This window comes from Nerophis lumbriciformis, linkage group LG20 (genome assembly GCF_033978685.3).
Source record: "Nerophis lumbriciformis linkage group LG20, RoL_Nlum_v2.1, whole genome shotgun sequence".
Classification (NCBI taxonomy): Eukaryota; Metazoa; Chordata; class Actinopteri; order Syngnathiformes; family Syngnathidae; genus Nerophis; species Nerophis lumbriciformis.
Genome location: NC_084567.2, coordinates 12,106,890 through 12,130,000, shown reverse-complemented (window position 1 = coordinate 12,130,000; position 23,111 = coordinate 12,106,890). Strand labels below are relative to the sequence as shown.

The window sequence follows — 23,111 nt, the reverse complement described above, 5'->3', positions numbered from 1 at the left end:
ACATTACACCAATTTAAATCCATTACAGTGCATTATGGGAAAAACTCTCCCCCCACACGTATCCATGTTTGGCACATTTTAGCTGCTTGATATTTTGGATTAATTACAAAACTTTATGGAGGTCATCACAGAAGTAAACAACTTTCTCTCAATATCCAATTATATTCATTATGTACATTCATCATATTAATATAATATGTACACACGCACATATACATATATGTATGTATGTGTGTATATATACCGTATTTTCCGCACTATAAGGCGCACCGGATTATTAGCCGCACCTTCTATGAATTACATATTTCATAATTTTGTCCACCAATAAGCCGCCCCGGACTAAAAGCCGCGCCTACGCTGCGCTAAAGTGAATGTCAAAAAAACGCTGCGCTAAAGTGAATGTCAAAAAAACAGTCAGATAGTTCAGTCAAACTTTAATAATATATTGAAAACCAGCGTTCTAACAACTCTGTCCCAAAATGTACGCAAATGTGCAATCACAAACATAGTAAAATTCAAAATGGTGTAGAGCAATAGTAACATAATGTTGCTCGAACGTTAATGTCACAACACACAAAATAAACATAGCGCTCACCTTCTGAAGTTATTCTTCATTCGTAAATCCTTCGAATTCTTCGTCTTCGGTGTCCGAATTGAAAAGTTGCGCAAGCGTGGGATCCAAAATGGCCGGTTCCGTCTCGTAGAAGTCATCGGGAGTCAGTGTCGCTGTTGTTCTGTGAATCCTGCCTTCCGGAAAGCTCGGACCACAGTTGTGACCGAAATATCTGCCCAAGCATTTACGATCCACTGGCAAATGTTGGCGTATGTCGTCCGAGGCTGTCTGCCCGTCTTAGTGAAGGTGTGTTCGCCTTCGGAGCTGTGTGAAAAAAGCCACCCGGCCTCTTCGCGTAAACTTCCCTTAACCACTCGCTCATCTTTTCTTCATCCATCCATCCCTTCGAGTTAGCTTTTATGATGACGCCGGCTGGAAAGGTGTCTTTTGGCAAGGTCTTCCTTTTGAATATCACCATGAGTGGAAGTTAGCATGGCAAGCTAGAACCACAGTGAAGGATGACTTCTCATTCCCTGTGGAGCGAATATTCACCGTACGTGCTCCCGTTCCACAGTGCGGTTCAGTTGCTGTGAAATACGGTAGTAATCCGTGTGCGGATGGAGAGATTGCGTCTTTTTATGAACGGGATCGTTTAGTAGGAGCCATTTTGTGGTCTTTACAGATGTAAACAGGAAATGAAACGTACGGTGATATCCGCGCGTTTTTTCTTCTTCTTCCGGGGGCGGGTGAAGCGCTTCCTGTTCTATGGGGGCGGGTGAAGCGCTTCCTGTTCTATGGGGGCGGGTGCTTTCCTTGGCGGTTGCTTGCGTAGAAGAAGAAGCGCTTCCTGTTCTACCGGGAAAAAAGATGGCGGCTGTTTACCGAAGTTGCGAGACCGAAACTTTATGAAAATGAATCGTAATAAAGCGCACCGGGTTATTAGGCGCACTGTCAGCTTTTGAGAAAAATTGTGGTTTTTAGGTGCGCCTTATAGTGCGGAAAATACGGTATATATATATATATATATATATATATATATATATATATAGTTACTTTCCATTCTAAAGTAATCCGCTCCTTGTACCCCCCAGAGAGAGCTTCCGCACATTCCGCGAGCTTTCCGAGATCTTCTCAGACGACAACAACTACTCGCTGAGCCGAGAGCTGCTGGTCAAGGTGAGATGCCACTTTGATATGTTTACCTGACACCTTTCAACTCCTGGAACAGACTTGGGAACCGGGAAGAAGTTCAAGTATATACTTTACTGTATTTTTTGGACCGGTGTATAAGCCGCACCCACTACATTTGAGAAGGAAATAGCGTTTCCATATATTAGCCGCACTATAAGTCGCAGATATATACATGAGTGAGATTCTGTAAATGTTTATTTTTCCATTTGGTTTCTATAACACGGCAGTAAAATGGCTGATCAAACAAAACAGAAGTCATCGTCAGGGGCCCACTTGCTGCGCAAGCTAGCTCTCCAATCAGCTAAACAGACTCAATAACTCCACGGTGACGTTTTGGTGAATTTACTGAGGAGTTTGTGAAACTGAAACCATACAAAAAGAATGCCGTTGTAAGTTAATAGTACTAACACAGACATACGTGTTAGCGTATTAACTCATGCTAACGCCGCTACCTGCATTACATTACGATAGCGTGTAGAAATATGCATGAAAACACTCCTGCAGACATCACACAGGACGGTTTAGTAAGTAAGAATTGTTTAAGTTACCGTATTTTCCAGACACCCACTAAATTTTAAAAGAAAAAATTATTTTTCCATGTATTAGCCGCACCAGACTATAAGACGCAGATGTATACAGTACGTTTTGAAATGAGTTAAGTTACACAGGAATATTTCATAAATGTTTATTTACATACATTAATTGTTTCCAAACGACCGTAAAACAGAAGTCCTCGTCATGGACCCACCCAATCAGCTATACAGACTCAAAAACTCCACGGTGACGTTTTGGTGAATTTACTAAACTAAAACAATACAAAATGAGTAAGTTAATTATACTTACACAGACATACGTTTTAGCATATTAGCTCATGCTAACAACGCTAGCTTGATTACATCACGACAGCACGTACAAATATGCATGAAAACACTCCTACAGACATCACACACGTCATTTATTATGCTGTCAAAAAGTATTATTTTCCACTTTTATCAGCTTGTTTAAATACAGATCAATTATTTCCAGTGGCAAAATGTTTTTTCTGGACACACGCTGCCCAGGCTGTTGCAATCATAGAGATGTACTTTATGTCATAAAATACTTCCTTTTATCAGTGTTGTGATGTCCAAGTGCCAGAGTTGCTCATAGGGTTGTCCCGATACCAATATTTTGGTACCGGTACCAAAATGTATTTCGATACATTTTTTTATACTTTTCTAAAAAAAAAAGGGCACCACAAAAAATTTCATTAATGGCTTTATTTTAACAAAAAATCTTAGGGTACAATAAACATATGTTTATTATTGTAATAAAATCGTGAACAGACAATTTATCTTTTAGTAGTATGTAAACAAACAAAGACTCCTAATTAGTCTGCTGACGTATGCAGTAACATATTGTGTCATTTATTATTCTATTATTTTGTCAACATTATGAGGGACAAACTGTAAAAATTGGTTATTAATCTACTTGTTCATTTACTGTTAATATGTGCTTATTTTCTGTTTTAACATGTTCTATCTACACTTCTGTTAAAATGTAATAATCACTTATTCTTCTCTTGTTTGATACTTTACATTAGTTTTGGATGATAACACACATTTAAGTATCGATCCGATACCAAGTAGTTACAGGATCATACATTGGTCATATTCAAAGTCGTCATGTGTCCAGGGACGTATTTCCTGAGTTTCTAAACATAATATGAATTTTAAAGAAAGGAAAAAAGATTTTGTGATGCTAAAAGATGCAACGCGCCATCATGCCCGATTAAAAAAGAAAAAAAAAAAAGAGGGGGGAGGACCGGTACTTTTTAGAGGCAGTATAGTACCGATTATAATTCATTAGTACCGCAGTACTATACCGTACAACCCTAGTTGCTAGTGTGATCAAATGTGGGTTATTTTATTGTTTTTGTTTCAAGCACTTTATATCTGAAGGAATGATGCAATACAAGAAGCGGTATTAAGGATGTAGGTGACCTGCCTCCATCTTGGAGGGAAACCCCTCTGGCTGCCTTAGATAACAGCAGGGTGTCACAGGAGACCCCGGGCGCCGCCCACTTGACTCATCACTATGCAGTGACTTGTGGCAGCGGGGCGTCTTAAATATCTTTGAAAATACCAATCGTTTTTTGTTTCTCTTGCTTCTTTTTGCGATTGCTTTTTTTTTTTTATGTCACAAGCAAATCAACACCGCCTTTTAGTTAGAGATGTCCGATAATGGCTTTTTTGCCGATATCCGATATTCCGATATTGTCCGACCCTTAATTACCGGTTCCGATATCAATCGATACCGATATATACAGTCGTGGAATTAAGACATTATTATGCCTAATTTTGTTGTGATGCCCTGCTGGATGCATTAAACAATGTAACAAGGTTTTCCAAAATAAATCAACTCAAGCGCTATATACGTAAATATAATTCACTTCACTTCACTTCAAGTTATGGAAAAAAGTGCCAATATGGCACTGCCATATTTATTATTGAAGTCACAAAGTGCATTACTTTTTTTTAATATGCCTCAAAACAGCTTGGAATTTGAGACATGCTCACACTGAGATAATCCTGATACCCATTACAACGATGGGAAATACTATACTTTGACTTTCACAAAGTGCATTATTTTTAATTTTTTTTTAAACATGCCTCAAAACAACAGCTACAAAAACAATGATGGCACACAGCTTCAGTCCAGAGTATACTAGAGCATACTTGCCAACCTTGAGACCTCCGAATTCGGGAGATGGGGGCGCGGCAGGGTTGAGGTGGGGTGTGGGGGGGTGGGGGTTTGGTCGTAGCAGGGGTGTTTATTGTAGCGTCCCGGAAGAGTTAGTGCTGCAAGGGGTTCTGGGTATTTGTTCTGTTGTGTTTATGTTGTGTTACGGTGCGGATGTTCTCCCGAAATGTGTTTGTTGTTCTTGTTTGGTGTGGGTTCACAGTGTGGCGCATATTTGTAACAGTGTTAAAGATGTTTATACGGCCACCCTCAGTGTGACCTGTATGGCTGTTGACCAAGTATGCATTGCATTCACTTATGTGTGTGTAAAAGCTGCATATAATATGTGACTGGGCGGGAATGCTGTCTGTATGGAGGAAAAGCGGACGTGACGACAGGTTGTAGAGGACGCTAAAGGCAGTGCCTTCAAGGCACGCCCCCATGTCCGGGTGGAAATCGGGAGAATGGTTGCCCCGGGAGATTTTCGGGAGGGGCACTGAAATTCGGGAGTCTCCAGGGAAAATCGTGAGGTTTGGCAAGTATGCCCTACGTCCGTGTTTTACCGGATATGTACCGCTCCGTACAGCGGCGTTTTAAAAAGTCATTCATTTTACTTTTTGAAACCGATACCGATAATTTTCGATATTACATTTTAAAGCATTTATCTCTACTTTTAGTCTTTTGAGAGCGGGGGTCTCGCAGCCGCTCGTTGAGAGGAGCGACACCCGCTTTCATGCCACGGTTTCCAAAAGTGTCCAGGAAAAGCCAGTAGATTTAGGGATGGGCACCAAATCAAGTACTTTACTTGGCAATCTACCAGGCAATGATTCACGCAAAGTCGATCACTCCAGCAGCACCGAGAACCGACTTAGTCAAATGACCTCTAGGCAATGTTGCAATTTTCAATGCCAACTAAGTATTTGAGTCAAAAAATTATGTTTACAATGCGCTAGCTCGATGCTAAGATACATTGACTTTGCTATTGACATGCTACTGATTAGCATTAGCGATTTTAAATGGCGATTTTAACACTTCCAAATGTGTTCATGAAAACTAGAACTAAGATGCACGTTACAATCAAACAGCTGTAAGTCCAATACTTACAGTATTAACACTTTTTAGGGTACAACAACAACAAAAGCTATACACTACTGCCACCCAGCGTCTTGGACTTGCAACTGTAATTGCAACTTAACGTCATACTTGCAAATGAGACTCAGAAATGTTATAATAAAAGAAGACGGACATCAGTTATCATAATCAGCTCATTTTTAAATGTTGCAATAAAAACTGGCAATCACTCCAGCAGCACTGAGAGCGGACTCAGCCAAACGATCTCTAGGCAATGTTGCAATTTTTAATGCCAACAAAGCATTTGAGTCAAAAAAATATGTTTACAATGCGCTGGCTTGATGCTAATAATACATTGGCTTTGCTATTGACATGATACTGATTAGCATTAGCGATTTTACATGGCCACTCCAAATGTGTTGATGAAAATTATAACTAAGATGCACGTTAACAATCAAACAGCTGTAAGTCCAATACTTATAGTATTAACACTTTTTAGGGCCCAACAACAAAACTAAACACTACTTCCATCTAGCGTTTTGGACTTACAACTGTAATTGCAACATAATGTCATACTCGCCATTTAGTAAGGCTCCACTTTTCCAACAATGCGCTAGCTTGATGCTGATAATACATTGGCTTTGCTATTGACATGCTACTGATTAGCATTAGCGATTTTACATGGCCACTCCAAATGTGTTCATGAAAATCACAACTAAGATGTACGTTACCAACAAACAGCTGCTGCGTAATAAGTACCGTACTTGCAGTATTAAAACTGTTTAGGGCGCAACAAAAGACTGCGACGTAACTGACTAGCCAACACACCTTAAACCATACACTACTGCCATCTAACGTCTTGGACTCACAATTGCAATTGATACTTTTACCATTAAAAACAATATTTACTAACACACACGCAAAAGCACTGAAAATTGGTACCTTTGAATGCTGGTATTGATAATCAGGTACTGGGAATTGGTACCGTATCGGTTCAAATGTAAACGGCACCCATCCCTAACGAGACTGGTCAGTATTTGTACAAAAAAAATTAAAAATCCCTGTTGCTGCGTCTTCTTATTCTCTGGCAGACCAGGCGTGCATGAGTGTGTTGAGGGGCGGAGTTAGCACGCAAGCTACATTCACAGGCAGTCCCATCGTAATGTGTTTATGAGCGAAGCGCACAGCGTTTGTCGTAAATGTTTCTTCGTATTGTGTTCGCTTAGCAACAACCATGAAACCCTTTGTGTGTCTTCCTCTGCCAGGAGGGCACGTCCAAGTTCGCCACCCTGGAGATCAACCCCAAGCGGGCTCAGAGGAGACACCAGCAGCAGAGAGACCTGGTGAGTTCCAATAGTCGCCATCTTGGCTGGGGAGGGGCGGGGCTAACTGGAGTGCTTGCAAAGCAGCGTTACAGCAGATTTATGGAGAACACACTTACTGTGTGAATGCTTCAAAGCATTCTTCTCCACATTTTGGCGAGCTCTACCGTCCACATTTTTCATCCCATTCAAACCGTTCCAACTTCAAACTGTTCAGCCTATTCGGGAATCACGGGCTTTCCCTTGACAAATTATAAAAATTCCCAGATTTCCCAGAATTTCAGGTTTTCCGGGACATTTTTCCTATTTAAAATGAATTGGCCATTTTTCTAACTTCCACCATTTCCACATTTGTCAACCTGTTCAAACCATTCCACCTTCAACACATTCCACTCATCCTGGACATTCAAACTATCATTTTTTCCAATTTCAAAAAAATTCCAGGAGATCCCAGTTTCCCAAACCCTATTTTCCCCCTTTTTTCTGTCGACTACTCCTCCCACATTTTTCAACCGTTCCACCGTCAAAACATTCCTCTTAATCAGGACAAAAAAACAAAAACTCCCGGTTTTCCAGGAATTCCGTAATACGATTTCTCAATTAAAAATGTTACCACTTCAACATTTCATGACCGTTTGGAAAAATTCCAACACCAACCATTCAACTCATTCAGAAAATTCATGTTTTTTACCATTTTCAAAAAAATTCCTTATTTTCCCCGAAATCCCAAATTTTTATGAAATTCCCATTGAAATGAATGGGACATTTTTCAAAATTCCACAACTCCTAAATTTTTCATCCAATTTAAACCGTTTCAACTTCAAAATATTCAGCCTGTTCAGGAATTGTGTGCACTACTTCAACAATTCTAAAAAAAAATTCCCAGTTTTTAGGGACAATTTCCCAATTTTAAAATGAATTGGCCATTTTGCAAACTTCCACAATTCGCACATTTTCAACCTATTCAAACCATTCCACCTTCAACACATTCCACTTATCCTGGACATTCAAACTATCATTTTTCCAATTTCAAAAGAATTCCAGGAGATCCCAGTTTCCCAAACCCTATTTTCACCCTTTTTTCTGTCGACTACTCCTCCCACATTTCTCAACCATTCCACTTTCAAAACATTCCTCTTAATCAGGACCTAAAAAACAAAGCTGTTTTTTGAACCGGAAAAATTCCCGGTTTTCCAGGAATTCCGTAATACCATTTCTCAATTAAAAATGTTACTACTTCAACATTTCTCGACCGTTTTGAAAATTTCCAACACCAACCATTTCAACTCATTCAGAACATTCAAGTTTTTCACAATTTTCCAAAAAATTCCCGCTTTTCCCGGAATTGCCACATTTTTATGAATTTCCCATGGGACATTTTTCAAAATACCACAACTTCTACATTTTTCATCTAATTTAAACCGTTTCAACTTCAAAATATTCAGCCTGTTCAGGAATTGTGTGCACTACTTCAACAATACTAAAAAAAAATCCCGGATTTCCTGGAATTCCTCGTTTTTAGGGACATTTTCCCCATCCAAAATTAATTGGCCATTTTTCAAACTTCCACAATTCCCACATTTTTCAACCGATTCAAGCCATTCCAACATCAACACATTCAATTCATTCTGGAAATTCAAACAACCATTTTTCCACATTCAACAAATTTCCAGCAATTCCTGTTTTTTTCTTACCTTATTTCCAACCTTTTTTAGTGCGATGACTCCTTTCACATTTTTCAACCCATTTCAACCGTTCCATAGTCAAAACATTCCTCTTAGTCAGGACAAAAAAACAAGTTGGTTTAAGAACTTAATAAAATTCCCGGTTTTCCCGAAATTCCGTAATACCATTTTTCAATTAAAAAAACTGTTACTACTTCAACTTTTCTTGACCGATTTAAACAATTTCAGCACCAACCAATGCAGCTCATTCATGACATACATGCTCCTAATCATTGTTTTCCCCAAAATTCCCAAATTTTCAGGAAGTTCCCATTGAAATGAATGAGACATTTTTACAAGTTGCACAATTCCCACATTTTTCAACTTATTCAAACTATTCCAACATCAACACATTCCACTCATCCTGGACATTCAAATTAACACTTTCCCAATTTTCAAACCAAATTCCGGTTTTCCTGGAAATTCACACCCTTCAACATTCAAACCATTCCAACATTCAAACTATTCTTGCATTCATACTACTTTCTGTCAACATTTCACTTCAACTTCAGCATTGGAGCATTCACTCATCTCGTTAGCAAGTACAGTGCTTGTCTCAGGCGCCATCTAGTGGCAGGAATATGACTTTGTTCCCCTGGTGTGTTGCTAGGTTACCGCAAACTAACTTTAGCTGCCCTATGTTTAGTCCTGGAGAGAGAAAAAGCACTAAATCAAGGGTTACCATGGCGATAGAAGAGTGTCATGTGACCAATGTGAATGCACACTAATGCTGGTCTGGGATCAGGGCGTGATGCAGGGCACCATTCCCTACCTGGGCACCTTCCTGACGGACCTGGTGATGATGGACACGGCCATGAAGGACTACATGGAGGTCAGTGCGGGGGGCCGGGGGACACCACGGGACGTTTGCTTGAAAAAATGTCTGATATTTGCTGAAAGTGTTCAATGTTAATCCCAAGAAAGCAAATATTCAAATAACACTCTGCTGCAAAATACTTATTATAGTTTTTGTGTTATTGTTTGACAGTTTGTGTATGTTGTTAACGTGTTGTTATTCCCCACTCCTTTGTGCTGCAAAATATTTATTTTCTAACTATTACACTTTTTCTTTTATGTATAATAACATGTTAATAACATAAAAACTGTAATAGATGACCAAAAACAATGTGGCAGCACAAACCTTTGGGACAAGTTTAGGAGATGGGGGGTTATGAATAATAACAAGTTAATAATAAAAAAAAGTATAACTATTTTACATAAAAACTATAATAAGCAAAACATTTTGCAGCACAAACTTTTGAGAAAAGTTTGGGGAGATTTTGACAAGGTAGGGTGGTCATGAATAATAACACACTATAAAATGTTAATAATATAAGTATAAAACATTAACAACATCCATCCATCCATTTTCTTCCGCTTATTCGAGGTCGGGTCGCGGGAGCAGCAGCCTAAACAGGGAAGCCCAGACTTCCCTCTCCCCAGCCACTTCGTCCAGCTCCTCCCGGGGGATCCTGAGGCGTTCCCAGGCCAGCCGGGAGAGATAGTCTTCTCAACGTGTCCTGGGTCTACATTAACAACATAAGAACTTTAATAGACATAAATAGTTTGCAGCACGAATAAATGGGAATATGTTAATTACATAAAAAACTATAATATTTAGACAAAACTAATTGCAGTATATAACAAATGGGACTAAGTTTGTGGAGATTTTGATATGATGTCAGGGGTCAGAAAATTTATTTTGAATACAAACTCTAAAACCAGTGAAGTTGTCACGTTGTGTAAATGGTAAATAAAAAGAGAATACAATGATTTGCAAATCCTTTTCAACTTATATTCAATTGAATAGACTGCAAAGACAAGATACTTCATGTTCACACTGAGAAACTTCATTTTTTGCAAATAATCATGAACTTCGAGTTTAATGGCAGCAACACATTGCAAAAAACTTGTCACAGGGGCATTTTTATCATTGTGTTACATGGCCTTTCCTTTTAACAACACTCAGTAAAGGTTTGGGAACTGAGGAGACACATTTTTGAAGTGGAATTCTTTCCCATTCTTGCTTGATGTACAGCTTAAGTTGTTCAACAGTCTCCCTTCTGCTATTTTAGGCTTCATAATGCACCACACATTTTCAATGGAAGACAGGTCTTGACTACAGGCAGGCCAGTCTAGTACCCGCACTCTTTTACTACAAAGCCACACTGTTGTAACACGTGGCTTGGCATTGTCTTGCTGAAATAAGCAGGGGCGTCCATAACGTTGCTTGGATGGCAACATATGTTGCTCCAAAACCTGTACCGTATTTTCCGCACCATAAGGCGCCCTGGGTTATAAGCCGCGCCTTCAATGAACGGCATATTTCAAAACTTTGTCCACCAATAAGCCGCCCCATGTTGTAAGCCGCATCTAACTGCGCTAAAGGAATGTCAAAAAAACAGTCAGATAGGTCAGTCAAACTTTAATAATATATTAAAAACCAGCGTTCTAACAACTCTGTTCACTCCCAAAATGTACGCAAATGTGCAATCACAAACATACGTATATCAACATGGACAGAGCTGCGTGAAAAAAGTCACCCGGCCTCTTCGCGTAAACTTAAACTTACCTTAACCACTCGCTCATCTTTTCTTCATCCATCCCTTCGAGTTAGCTTTTATGATGACGCCGGCTGGAAAGGTCTCTTTTGGCAAGGTCTTCCTTTTGAATATCACCATGGGTGGAAGTTTCTGGCCATTAGCATGGCAAGCTAGAACCACAGTGAAGGATGACTTCTCATTCCCTGTGGTGCGAATATTCACCGTACGTGCTCCCGTTGTATCCACAGTGCGGTTCACAGGAATATCAGTTGCTGGGAAATAGTAATCCGTGTGCGAATGGAGAGATTGCGTCTTTTCATGAACCGAATCCCGGTCGCTTAGTAGGAGCCATTTTGTGGTCTTTACAGATGTAAACACACAAAGGAAATGAAACGTACGGTGATATCCGCGCGCTTTTTCTTCTTCTACGCGGGCGGGTGGTTGCTTACAGTAGAAGAAGAAGCGCTTCCTGTTCTATGGGGGCGGGTGCTTACCTTGGCGGTTGCTTGCGTAGAAGAAGAAGCGCTTCCTGTTCTACCGGGAAAAAAGATGGCGGCTGTTTACCGAAGTTGCGAGACCGAAACTTTATGAAAATGAATCTTAATATTTATCCATATATAAAGCGCACCGGGTTATAAGGCGCACTGTCAGCTTTTGAGAAAATGTGTGGTTTTTAGGTGCGCCTTATAGTGCGGAAAATACGGTATGTACCTTTCAGTATTAATGGCGCCTTCACAGATGTGTAAGTTACCCATGCCTTGGGCACTAATACACCCCCATACCATCACACATGCTGCCTTTTACACTTTGCAATAGCTAGTTGAGAAATGTTGTTCTTAAACTGTTGGACAATTTGCTCAGGCATTTGTTGACAAAGTGGTGACCCTCGCCCCATCCTTGTTTGTGAATGACTGAGCATTTCATGGAAGCTGCTTTTATACCCAATCATGGCACCCACCTGTTCCCAATTAGCCTGCTCACCTGTGGGATGTTCCAAATAAGTGTTTGATGAGCATTCCTCAACTTTCTCAGTCTTTTTTTGCCACTTGTGCCAGCTTTTTTGAAACATGTTGCAGGCATCACATTCCAAATGAGCTAATTTTTGCAAAAAATAACAAAGTTTCTCAGTGTGAAAATTAAATATCGTGTCTTTGCAGTCTATTCAATTGAATATAAGTTGAAAAAGATTTGCAAATCATTGTATTCTGTTTTTATTTACCGTTTACACAACGTGACAACTTCACTGCTTTTGGGGTTTGTAATTTACAAACGTATGACAGTGCTATTTGAATATTTGCAATGAGAAGGGGGCGGGGCCAGAAAGAATCACATTTGTATATTGTGTAAACGCCTGACCTCCTAATAAAACTGCAGTCCAACAAAAGGTCCTGTGTCTTTCAGGGCGGTCTGATCAACTTTGAGAAGAGAAGGAAGGTGCGTGTCAGGCCTCACAAAACGCTCGCGCGCGCCGACAGAGGGCAGTAGTTAACATGTTGGTGTTGCAGGAGTTCGAGGTGATCGCGCAGATCAAACTGCTGCAGCTGGCCTCCAACAACTACAGCTTCACTCAGGACGGACACTTCCGCGAGTGGTTCGCCAGCGTGGAGAAGCTCAGCGAGGCCGACAGGTGAGCCCCCCCAGCTCCCAGTGCCTCCCCCCCCCCCCGCCCGGCGTCACCACGCTCTCCCCTCTGTGCCGCAGCTACCAGCTGTCGTGTGACATCGAGCCGCTGTCCGAGTCGGCCAGCAACACCCTCCGCGCCAAGAAGAACGGAGGAATCATGAAGCGCTGGAGCGAGTAAGTTAGCACTGCTAGCTTAGCGACCTCGTTGTGCAGCCATGTCATTTATACTTTTACAACCAAGGAATAAACTGACAATGAGCGATGGAACCGCGCAGAATAAAGGTTGGCTCTTATGCCGCTAGCTTAGTGCTAACATTTAATGGACAATCCCATTGACAAGCTAACAAAAATTAGCATCCCTTCCTCCACGTCTCCCAGGCGACTCTTCTGACGGCAGTGTACCACAAAAAGCTTACTCCACTAGTCCAGTGAGTCTCCATTATTTTCTGTCACGCCCCCCCAGCGAAAAAAAATGTTCACGCCCCCCCCTGAAGTTAATGTTTACTTTTTATCAAACTAGTTCTTTACTAAGACTAAAGATGCTAATATGCTATTGCCTCTCAAGCCCCTCCTTACTCCACTAGTGTAGTGGTTCTCAATTACTTTTTGTTACGCCCCTCCAGGGAAAACAGTTTTGTCACGCTCCCCCTGAAGTTAATGTTTACTTTGTTATCAAGCTAGTTCCTTACTAACACTAAAGATGCTAATATGTTATTGCCTCTCACGCCCTCCTTACTCCACGAGTACAGTGGTTCTCCATTATTTTCTGTCACGCTCCGCCAGCGAAAAAAAAAGTTCACGCCCCCCCTGAAGTTAATGTTTACTTTTTCTCAAGCTAGTTCTTTACTAACATTAAAGATGCTAATGTGCTATTGCCTTTCATGCCCCTCTTTACTCCACTAGTACAGTGATTCTTCGTTATTTTCTGTCACGCCCCTGCAGGGACATCTGTTTTTTTTTTCACGCCCACCCTGAAGTTAATGTTTACTTTGTTATCAAGCTAGTTCCTTACTAACACTAAAGAGGCTAATATGCTATTGCCTCTCATGCCCCCCTTACTCCACTATTACAGTGATTTTCCATTATTTTCTGTCACAACCCCCCCAGGGAAACAATTTTTTCACGCACCCCCCTGAAGTTAATGTTTACTTTTTCTTTAATAACACTAAAGATGCTAATATGCTATTGTCTCTCATGCCCCCCCTTACTCCACTAGTACAGTGGTTCTCCATTATTTTCTGTCACGCCACCCCCAGGGGAAAACATTTTTCACGCCCCCCTGAAGTTAATGTTTACTTTTTCTCAAGCTATTTCTTAACTAACACTAAAGATGCTAATATGCTATTGCCTCTTACGCCACTAGTGTTGTGGTTCTCAATTATTTTCTGTTACGCCCCTCCAGGGAAAACTTTTTTGTCACGCCCCCCCTGAAGTTAATGTTTACTTTGTTATCAAGCTAGTTCCTTACTAATACTAAAGATGCTAATATGCTATTGCTTCTCACACCCTCCTTACTCCACTAGTACAGTGATTCTCCATTATTTTCTGCCCCCCCCCAGGGAAAAAAAATGTTCACGCCCCCCCTGAAGTTAATGTTTACTTTTTCTCGAGCTAGTTCTTTACTAACACTAAAGATGCTAATATGCTAGTGCCTCTCATGCCCCCCCTTACTCCACTAGTACAGTGATTCTCCATTATTTTCTGTCACCCCCCCAGGGGAAAAAAATGTTCACTCCCCCCTGAAGTTAATGTTTACTTTTTCTCAAGCTCGTTCTTTACTAACAGTAAAGATGCTAATATGCTATTGCCTCTCATGCCCCCCCCCTTACTCTAGTGAAAGTAAGCAGTTGAGATCATTTAGAAATCAACATCATGAAGGATGGCCATCGAACATAGGTCATTATAAGCTTTTCCACGACGCCCCCGAGACATGTAGAAATAATTGCACTTTTTTTTTATGGTAGCTGTAGACAGAGGACTTCCTGTACTTTTGTTTACGCTGATGAAGGTTTTGGTGGCGGTGTCTAAACTTTCCTTCTGCGCAGTCGACAGCTGGCGGAGGGCGCTTCCGGCGCCGTGGGTTCTCATTCAAAGTCCTTCGACCACGCCCACTTCAGGCCGTACCAGGGCGGCGGCGGCGGGGACAGCGGCGACGCCCTCAGCGTCACCTCCGTGAGCTCCAGCGGCTCGGACCTGGAGGACGTCAACGCCAGCTTCCTGTCGGACTCCCCGGAGGGACACGAGAGGAAGGTGAGGTCGTTAGCGCTAGCTAGCTTGACTCCTCAAGATGCTAATATATTATTGCCTCTCACGCCCCGCCATACCCCACTAGTACTGTGGTTATCCATTATTTTCTGTCACGCCCCCCCTGAATTCAATGTTTACCTTTTATCAAGCTAGTTCATTACTAACACTAAAGATGCTAATATGCTATTGCCTCTCATGCTCCCCTTACTCCACTAGTACGGTGGTTCTCAATTATTTTCTGTCACGCCCCCCCAGGGAAAGAAAATGTTCACGCCCCCCTTGAAGTTCTTTACTAACACTAAAGATGCTAATATGCCATTGCCTCTCACGCCCCCCCTTACTCCACTAGTACAATTATTCTCCATTATTTTCTGTCACGCACCCCCAGGGAAAAAATGTTTTAATACCCCCCTGAAGTTAATGTTGACTTTTTATCAAACTTGTTCCTTACTAACGCTAAAGATGCTAATATGTTATTGCCTCTCACGCGCCCCTATGCCCCACTAGTGCAGTGGTTTTCAATTATTTTCTGTCACTCCCCCCAGGGAAAACATTTTTTGACGCCCCCCCCCCCTGAAGTTAATGTTTACTTTTTATCAAGGTAGTTCTTTACTAACACTAAAGATGCTAGTATGGTATTGCCTCTCATGCCCCCCCTTACTCCACTAGTACAGTGATTCTCCATTATTTTCTGTCACGCCTCCCCAGGGAAAAAAGTTTTCACGCCCCCCTGAAGTTAATGTTTACTTTTTTATCAAGCTAGTTCTTTACTAACACTAAGGATGCTAATATGCTATTGCCTCTCACGACCCCCTTACTCCACTAGTACAGGGTTTCTCCATTTTTTTCTGTCACGCCCCCCCTGAATTTAATGTTTACTTTTTTATCAAGCCAGTTCTTTACTAACACTAAAGATGCTAATATGTTATTGCCTCTCACGCCCCCCCGAAGTTAATGTTTACTTTTTATCAAGCTAGTTATTTATCAACATTAAAGATGCTAATATGCTATTGCCTCTCACACCCCCCTTACTCCACTAGTACAGTGGTTCTCAATTATTTTCTGTCACGCCTCTCCAGGGAAAGCATTTTTTTCACGCGCCACCTGAAGTTAATATTTACTTTTCATCAAGCTAGTTCTTTACTAACACTAAAGATGCTAATATGATATTGCCTCTCACGCCCCTCTCCCCCCTGAAGTTAATGTTTACTTTTTATCAAGCTAGTTCTTTACTAACACTAAAGATGCTAATATGCTATTGCCTCTCACACACCCCTTACTCCACTAGTACAGTGGTTCTCAATTAGTTTCTGTCACGCCCCTTCAGGGAAAACATTTTTGTCACACCCACCTGAAGTTAATGTTTACTTTTTTATCAAGCTAGTTCTTTACTACCACTAAAGATGCTAATATGCTATTGCCTCTCACGCCACCCCTTACTCCACTAGTACAGTGATTCTTCGTTATTTTCTGTCACGCCCCAGCAGGGAAATATGTTTTTTTTCACGCCCCCCCGAAGTGAATGTTTACTTTTTATCAAGCCAGTTCTTTACAGTCTTGTGTTTGGGTTTAGACGTCGACGCCGTCAGTCAAACTTTCCGTTTCTGCGTTGGGAAGAGAAGCGCCCTCTGCAGACACAACTTCCACGGTGAGTTCCGATGCTTCATTCTTAAAAGATGGTGGGGGGCGGAGCTAGCACTGGATGACCCGCCCACTTGTTTATCACAAACAGTTCTGGGAGTGCACCTCGCTGTCCTCGCTGGACACGTCCGGGATGGGCTCCAGCTCAGGCTCCGCCTCCGGCTCCAGCACGGCCTCGTCCTCCTCCGTGTCCTCGTCCACGCCACTGTCGCGCTCGCACAAGCGCTCGGCGTCGGCTGTGTCCAACTACTCCACGCTGTCGCTGCCGCTGTACAACCAGCAGGTGGACGACTGCTGCATCATCCGCGTCAGCCTGGACGTGGAGAACGGCAACATGTACAAGAGCATCCTGGTGAGGGCGTCCTGCCGACGCGCCGTGACACATGACTGACCTTTGCCCCCCCTCCCCCCGCGCAGGTGACCAGTCAGGACAAGACGCCCGCCGTCATCAGGAAGGCGATGATCAAACACAACCTGGAGCGGGAGAAGACGGAGGACTACGAGCTGGTGCAGAAGATCTCGGAGGACAAAGGTAATGCTCGCACCGACACCTCCGGCGTCCGTCCCCTTGACGCCTCCCCTCTGCCCGCAGAGCTGCGGATCCCCGACAACGCCAACGTCTTCTACGCCATGAACTCCAGCGCCAACTACGACTTCGTCCTGAAGAAGCGTGGACCGGCGCGGCCCCCGCGCGCCAAGACCGTTGCCAGCTCCACGCTGCCTCGCATGAAGCAGAAGGGACTGAAAATCGCCAAAGGGATCTTCTGAAGGAGGGGCGCTTCCTGTTGTGGGCGGAGCTCGACGCCAACTAACAGGAAGTGGGCGCAGTCAAGTGGCCTCGCTTTGTTTACATCAGCCAGCCGGGGAGACATTTTGATGTGACGCAGCTGGAGTGTTGCGCTTTTTTTTGTACTCCCGCAGCCTTGCCAGCTCGCCCCCTGCTGGCACCCCCTGCGCCGAGTGGGCACAAACGCCACAATTCCCGGGAGTTTGAATATTCCTGCACTTCAGCGTGCCGCCCCCGCATCGTCCTGACCATGATGCTTCCATCTCTTGAACGCTGCCGTGGTCGGCGAATGTCCAGCAGGCGCAGCCGTGAGTCACATGGCGCCGTGTCGTCTGCGGTCAGGAAGTAGGAGAGGATGGGCGGAGCCAAGAAGAAGTGTGTATATAAACATCCGCTGTCCAGTGTTTCCTCTGAAGACTTTCACTTCCTGTACAGTTTTTTGATTTTTCTTTGGCCTCTCTGCTCATGACGGTGCTGCTAAGTCTCTTCCTCAAGACGTCCACCTGCCGCCATGTTGGAACTCCTCTCATAGTGTCACCTTAAAAAGTACCACTTTATGTCAAACAACCACGAGTACAGTGGTTCTCATTATTTTCTCTCACGCCCCCCCCCCCTGAAGTTAATGTTTACTTTTTATCAAGCTAGTTCTTTACAAACACTAAAGATGCTAATATGCTATTGCCTCTCACGCCCCCCCTTACTTCACTCGTACAGTGATTCTACATTATTTTCTGTCACGCCCCGCCAGGGAAAAAAATGTTTTCACGCACTCCCAGAGTTAATGTTTATTTTTTATCAAGATAAATAGTGTCAAGATAGTTTTGTGCTAACACTAAAAAATGCTATTACGCTATTGCCTCTCACGCCCCCTCTTCCCCCGACACCTCACAGCACCCACCAGGCGGGGCCTGCCCAACTATTTAAGAAGCTCTTCATTAAATCAGATTTACATTTTCCAAGGAGACAGATTTTTTTCACGCCCCCCCTGAAGTGAATGTTTATTTATGTGTTTAGTTATTGCCCCTCATGCCCCCCCTCCCCCCGAAGTGAATGTTTATTTATCTGTTTAGTTATTGCCCCTCACACACCCCCTGAAGTTAATGTTTTTGTTTCAAGATAGTTATTGTCAAGATAGTTCAGTGCTAACACTAAAAAATGATTGCCTCTCACGCCCCCTCTGCCCCCCCCCCCCCCCCCCCCCCCCCCCCGACATCTCACGGCACCCACACCTCACGGCACCCACCAGGGGGGGCCTGCCCCACTATTTAAGAAGCTCTTCATTAAAGGGGCTGTTTGGAACTCGCTCAGATTTACATTTTCCAAGGGGACAGATGTTTTTCATGCACCCCCTGAAGTGAATGTTTATTTATCTGTTTAGTTTTTGCCCCCCACACCCCCCCTGAAGTTAATGTTTTTGCTTCAAGATAATTAGTGTCAATATAGTTCAGTGTTAACACTAAAAAATGCTATTACGCTATTGCCTCTCACGCCCCCTCTTCCCCCGACACCTCACGGCACCCACCAGGGGGGGCCTGCCCAACTATTTAAGAAGCTCTTCATTAAATCAGATTTACATTCTCCAAGGGGACAGATTTTTTTCACGCCCCCCCTGAAGTGAATGTTTATTTATGTGTTTAGTTATTGCCCCTCACGCCCCCCTGAAGTTAATGTTTATTTATCTATTTAGTTACTGCCCCTCACACCCCCCCTGAAGTTAATGTTTTTGTTTCAAGATAGTTAGTGTCAATATAGTTCAGTGCTAACACTAAAAAATGCTATTACGCTATTGCCTCTCACGCCCCTTCTTCCCCCTGACACCTCACGGCACCCACCAGGGGGGGGGCCTGCCCCACTATTTAAGAAGCTCTTCATTAAAGGGGCTGTTTGGAACTCGCTCAGATTTACATTTTCCAAGGGGACAGATGTTTTTCATGCCCCCCCTGAAGTGAATGTTTATTTATGTGTTTAGTTATTGCCCCTCACGCCCCCCGTGAAGTGAATGGTTATTTATCTGTTTAGTTATTTCCCCTCACACCCCCCTGAAGTTAATGTTTTTGTTTCAAGATAGTTAGTGTCAAGATAGTTCAGTGCTAACACTAAACAATGCTATTACGCTATTGCCTCTCACGCCCCCTCTTCCCCCAACACCTCACGGCACCCACCAGGGGGGGCCTGCCCAACTATTTAAGAAGCTCTTCATTAAGAAGCACTGACATAATTTTCTCCAGCCTCCCTGGGGCACACACCCCACTATTTGAGAAGCACTACACGAGGAGGACTCCAGGTCCAGGAACTGAAGCCCAAATTAAGTTAATTTGTAGTGTTTTTGTCCCATGTTTTTCTGTGTCTTTGAACGCAACATTTGGGTTCCAGGAAGTACATTTGTACCAAAACATCCTGGTCGACTTTTATCGGTGCCTAAAAACCTTGAAATGGATTTTCCAACATGGCGGTTGTTCCCACAGCACGGCGGTTGTTCCCACAGCACGTCCGTGTGAAAAAAAAAATCAATAATATTGGTAAGTGGGAGGTTCTGACCCGAGCAATGCATTATGGGTAATGTAGGAAACCACTCGCTTGTCGTCTGTCACTGCCACAGGACTGCCACTGCCGCCGTCTTTTGCCTTTTTCTTTTCTTTTGTTGACGGTCGCTCTGGTCGGATGAACCGCGGTCGGAGACAGGAAGTCGAGGCGGTGACGAGCAGGTCACATGACCACGACGTCCAGCACTGTGAACGCCCGTTTCCACGCCCGCTTTGTCGTTTGAGAAGAAGAAGAAGAAAAGAAGTTGGAGAAGATTGAAAAGTTAAAAGTTGTTTGTTAATTGCGTAGAAAACATTTAAGCGGCTCCTTTTAGCGTGTGTGTGTGTGTGTGTGTGTGTGTGTGTGTGTGTGTGTGTGTGTGTGTGTGTGTGTGTGTGTGTGTGTGTGTGTGTGTGTGTGTGTGTGTGTGTGTGTGTGTGTGTGTGTGTGTGTGTGTGTGTGTGTGTGTGTGTGTGTGTGTGTGTGTGTGTGCGTGCGTGCGTGCGTGCGTGTGTTTGAGAGGAAATAAAGCTAATTGTGAATTTCTGTGCAGCTGGCGTTTCCATGGTAACGAGGCTGTTATTGGACTGCTGAGTGTTGTCATGACGTTCCCGTGTGTGTGTGTGTGTGTGTGTGTGTGTGTGTGTGTGTGTTGCCCCCCACCGTGCTCGGGTGCCATTTTCCCATCGGAACTAAAAGATCGACACGCTTTTTTCTAACTCTTGACGACTATTTCTCCCCAAGAACACAAGTTTTTATTTATTGATGTGTACATATGGTTCTCTTGTACATTCCCTCCTCTCTTGGTTATAAATTAATATATTCATGTAAATATGAATAAACATCACCTTTATTAAAGAACAGCATGTTTCTCATTGAATGGAAAACATGGCGCCTACTTTTTTGGAAAATGGAGGAAAAAGTAACGTTTGCGGTAAGATTTTAAATTCCAATAATTGTTTAGATCAGGGGTGTCCAAAGTGCGGCCCGGGGGCCATTTGCGGCACCTTGTAGAAATACTCTTTAACAAAACATTAATAAATATCAACTAATAGATCAGGGGTTGATCTAGAGATTTAGGTCTTGAAAGTAAAAAAAAAAAAGTATGACTTATTTTTAACACTTTTATGAGTGGGACCCTTTTGGGTCCCCAAGATTTTTAGTGGGATTTTTTTTGATGGTCATTGCTCAAAAAATAAAAGTAAATGAAAATAAATGTTTTTATGAATTATTGGCATATTTAAGGCTCCAATTACTTCACATCAAATATTCCACTTTGAAATATTATTTTTTGGGGGGAGGGGGAACACATATTTTGTGTTTTTGCTTCTTAGACAAAAGAGTGTTGAAAAAGTATGACTTATTTTTAACACTTTTATGAGTGGGACCCTTTTGGGTCCCCAAGAATGTTCGTGTTTTTTTGTTTTTCTTAACTCATTTCTCAAAAAATTATAGTAAATTAAAATAAATGTTTTTTTTTAAATTATTGACATATGTAAGGCTCCAATTACTTCACATCAAATATTCCACCAAGAATTATTATTTTTTTGAGGGAAAAATTGCATATTTTTTGTTTGCAATATAAAAAAAACAAAGTTTTCTTAGACAAAAGGGCATAAAACACACCAAAAAAAAAATACTAATAAAAACTTATAATTGGCAGATCTAAGTTTATCTAGAGATATAAGTGTTGAAAGTTTTAAAAAAAAAAATGATGACTTATTTTTAACACTTATGAGATTTTTGGTGGGATTTTCTTTTTTTTTTACTGTCATTGCTCAAAAAATAAAAGTAAATTAAAAATCAATGTTATGAATTATTGACATATTTAAGGCTCCAATTACTTCACATCAAATATTCCACTTTGAAATATTTTGGGGGGAAATATTGCATATTTCGTGCGTTTGCCATTAAAAAAAGTTTTCTTAAAAAAAAAGGGCATACAACACACACACAGAAAAATAACAAAATATTTTAATCAACGAATAGATCTGAAGTTGATCTAGAGATTTAAGTTTTGAAAGTAAAAAAAAAAATGTCTGACCTATTTTTAACACTTTTATGAGTGGGACCCTTTTGAGGGTTTTTTTTTTCAAACTGTAATTGCTCAAAACAATATTAATACATTAAAGTCAATGGTGTTATGAATTATTGACCTATTTAAGGCTCCAAATACTTCACATCAAATATTGTACTTTGAAATGTTTTTGTCTGGAAAATATAGCATATTTTTGCCATAAAAAAAGTTTTCTTTGACAAAAAGGACACAAAAATTTTTTTTAAAACTTTTAATCGACGGATAAAGCTGAAGTTGATCTAAATATTTAAGTGTTGAAAGCAAAAAAAACAGAACTTTTTTTTAACACTTATGAGTGGGACCCTTCTGGGTCCCCAAGGATTATTGTGGATATGTTTTTTTGTTATTAACTTTCATTGCTCAAAAAAGTAATAGTAAATTAAAATCAATGATGTTATGAAATATTGACCTATTTAACACTTATTTTAAACAAATATTCCATAAAAATATTGCATGTTTTGTGCGTTTGCCATAAAGAAACGTTTTCTTTTTCGAAAAGGGCAAAAAATATTTCCAAAAAATAATACAAATGTTATCGACGGATAGAGCTAAAGTTGATCTAAATATTTAAGTGTTGAAAGCAAAAAAAAAACGTATTTTTGACACTTTTATGAGTGGGACCCTTCTGGGTCCCCAAGAATTATTGTGGCATATGTTTTTTTTTATTAATTGTCATTGCTCAAAAAAAAAAGTAAATTAAAATTAATGGTATTATGAAATATTGACCTATTTAAGACTTATTTTAAACAAATATTCCACTTTGAAATATTTTTTGGGATAAATATTGTACATTTTGTGTTTATGCCATAAAAAAGGTTTTGACAAAAAAGGCATAAAACATACAACAAATAATAACATTATATGGCTTGTTTTTAACATTTTTATGACTGAGACCCTTTCGGGTCCCGGGGGACCTAACTTAAAAGGTTAAAAAAAATCTATATATTCGTTTTGAAAATGCAATACATGAAAGTGGCCCCCGCACACTTTGAGTTTTCAGTGCGTGGCCCTCAGTGGGAAAAGTTTGCACAACCCTGATTTAGGTACTATGTTCTTGTAAAACATTATTGTTTAAGAGCTATAAGGAT

At 41.5% G+C, this 23,111-nt stretch overlaps 1 protein-coding gene across 4 annotated transcripts in view; it reads left to right on the top strand.

Annotated features, from left to right (window-relative positions):
* The window catches only part of LOC133619430 (ral guanine nucleotide dissociation stimulator-like), a 69,602-nt gene extending 49,705 nt beyond the window's left edge, over positions 1-19,897 (top strand). For all 4 annotated transcript variants that reach the window (XM_061980445.2, XM_061980443.2, XM_061980444.2 and 1 more), the window contains exons 8-18: positions 1,645-1,729; positions 6,802-6,879; positions 9,328-9,414; positions 12,527-12,559; positions 12,631-12,752; positions 12,827-12,922; positions 14,794-14,998; positions 16,569-16,643; positions 16,728-16,988; positions 17,054-17,168; positions 17,229-19,897. In XM_061980445.2, coding sequence (XP_061836429.1) covers positions 1,645-1,729; positions 6,802-6,879; positions 9,328-9,414; positions 12,527-12,559; positions 12,631-12,752; positions 12,827-12,922; positions 14,794-14,998; positions 16,569-16,643; positions 16,728-16,988; positions 17,054-17,168; positions 17,229-17,404 — 1,333 coding nt within the window. In that variant the 3' untranslated portion in view covers positions 17,405-19,897. The remainder of the gene's footprint in view (positions 1-1,644; positions 1,730-6,801; positions 6,880-9,327; positions 9,415-12,526; positions 12,560-12,630; positions 12,753-12,826; positions 12,923-14,793; positions 14,999-16,568; positions 16,644-16,727; positions 16,989-17,053; positions 17,169-17,228) is intronic.
* The last annotated feature ends 3,214 nt before the right edge of the window (positions 19,898-23,111 follow it).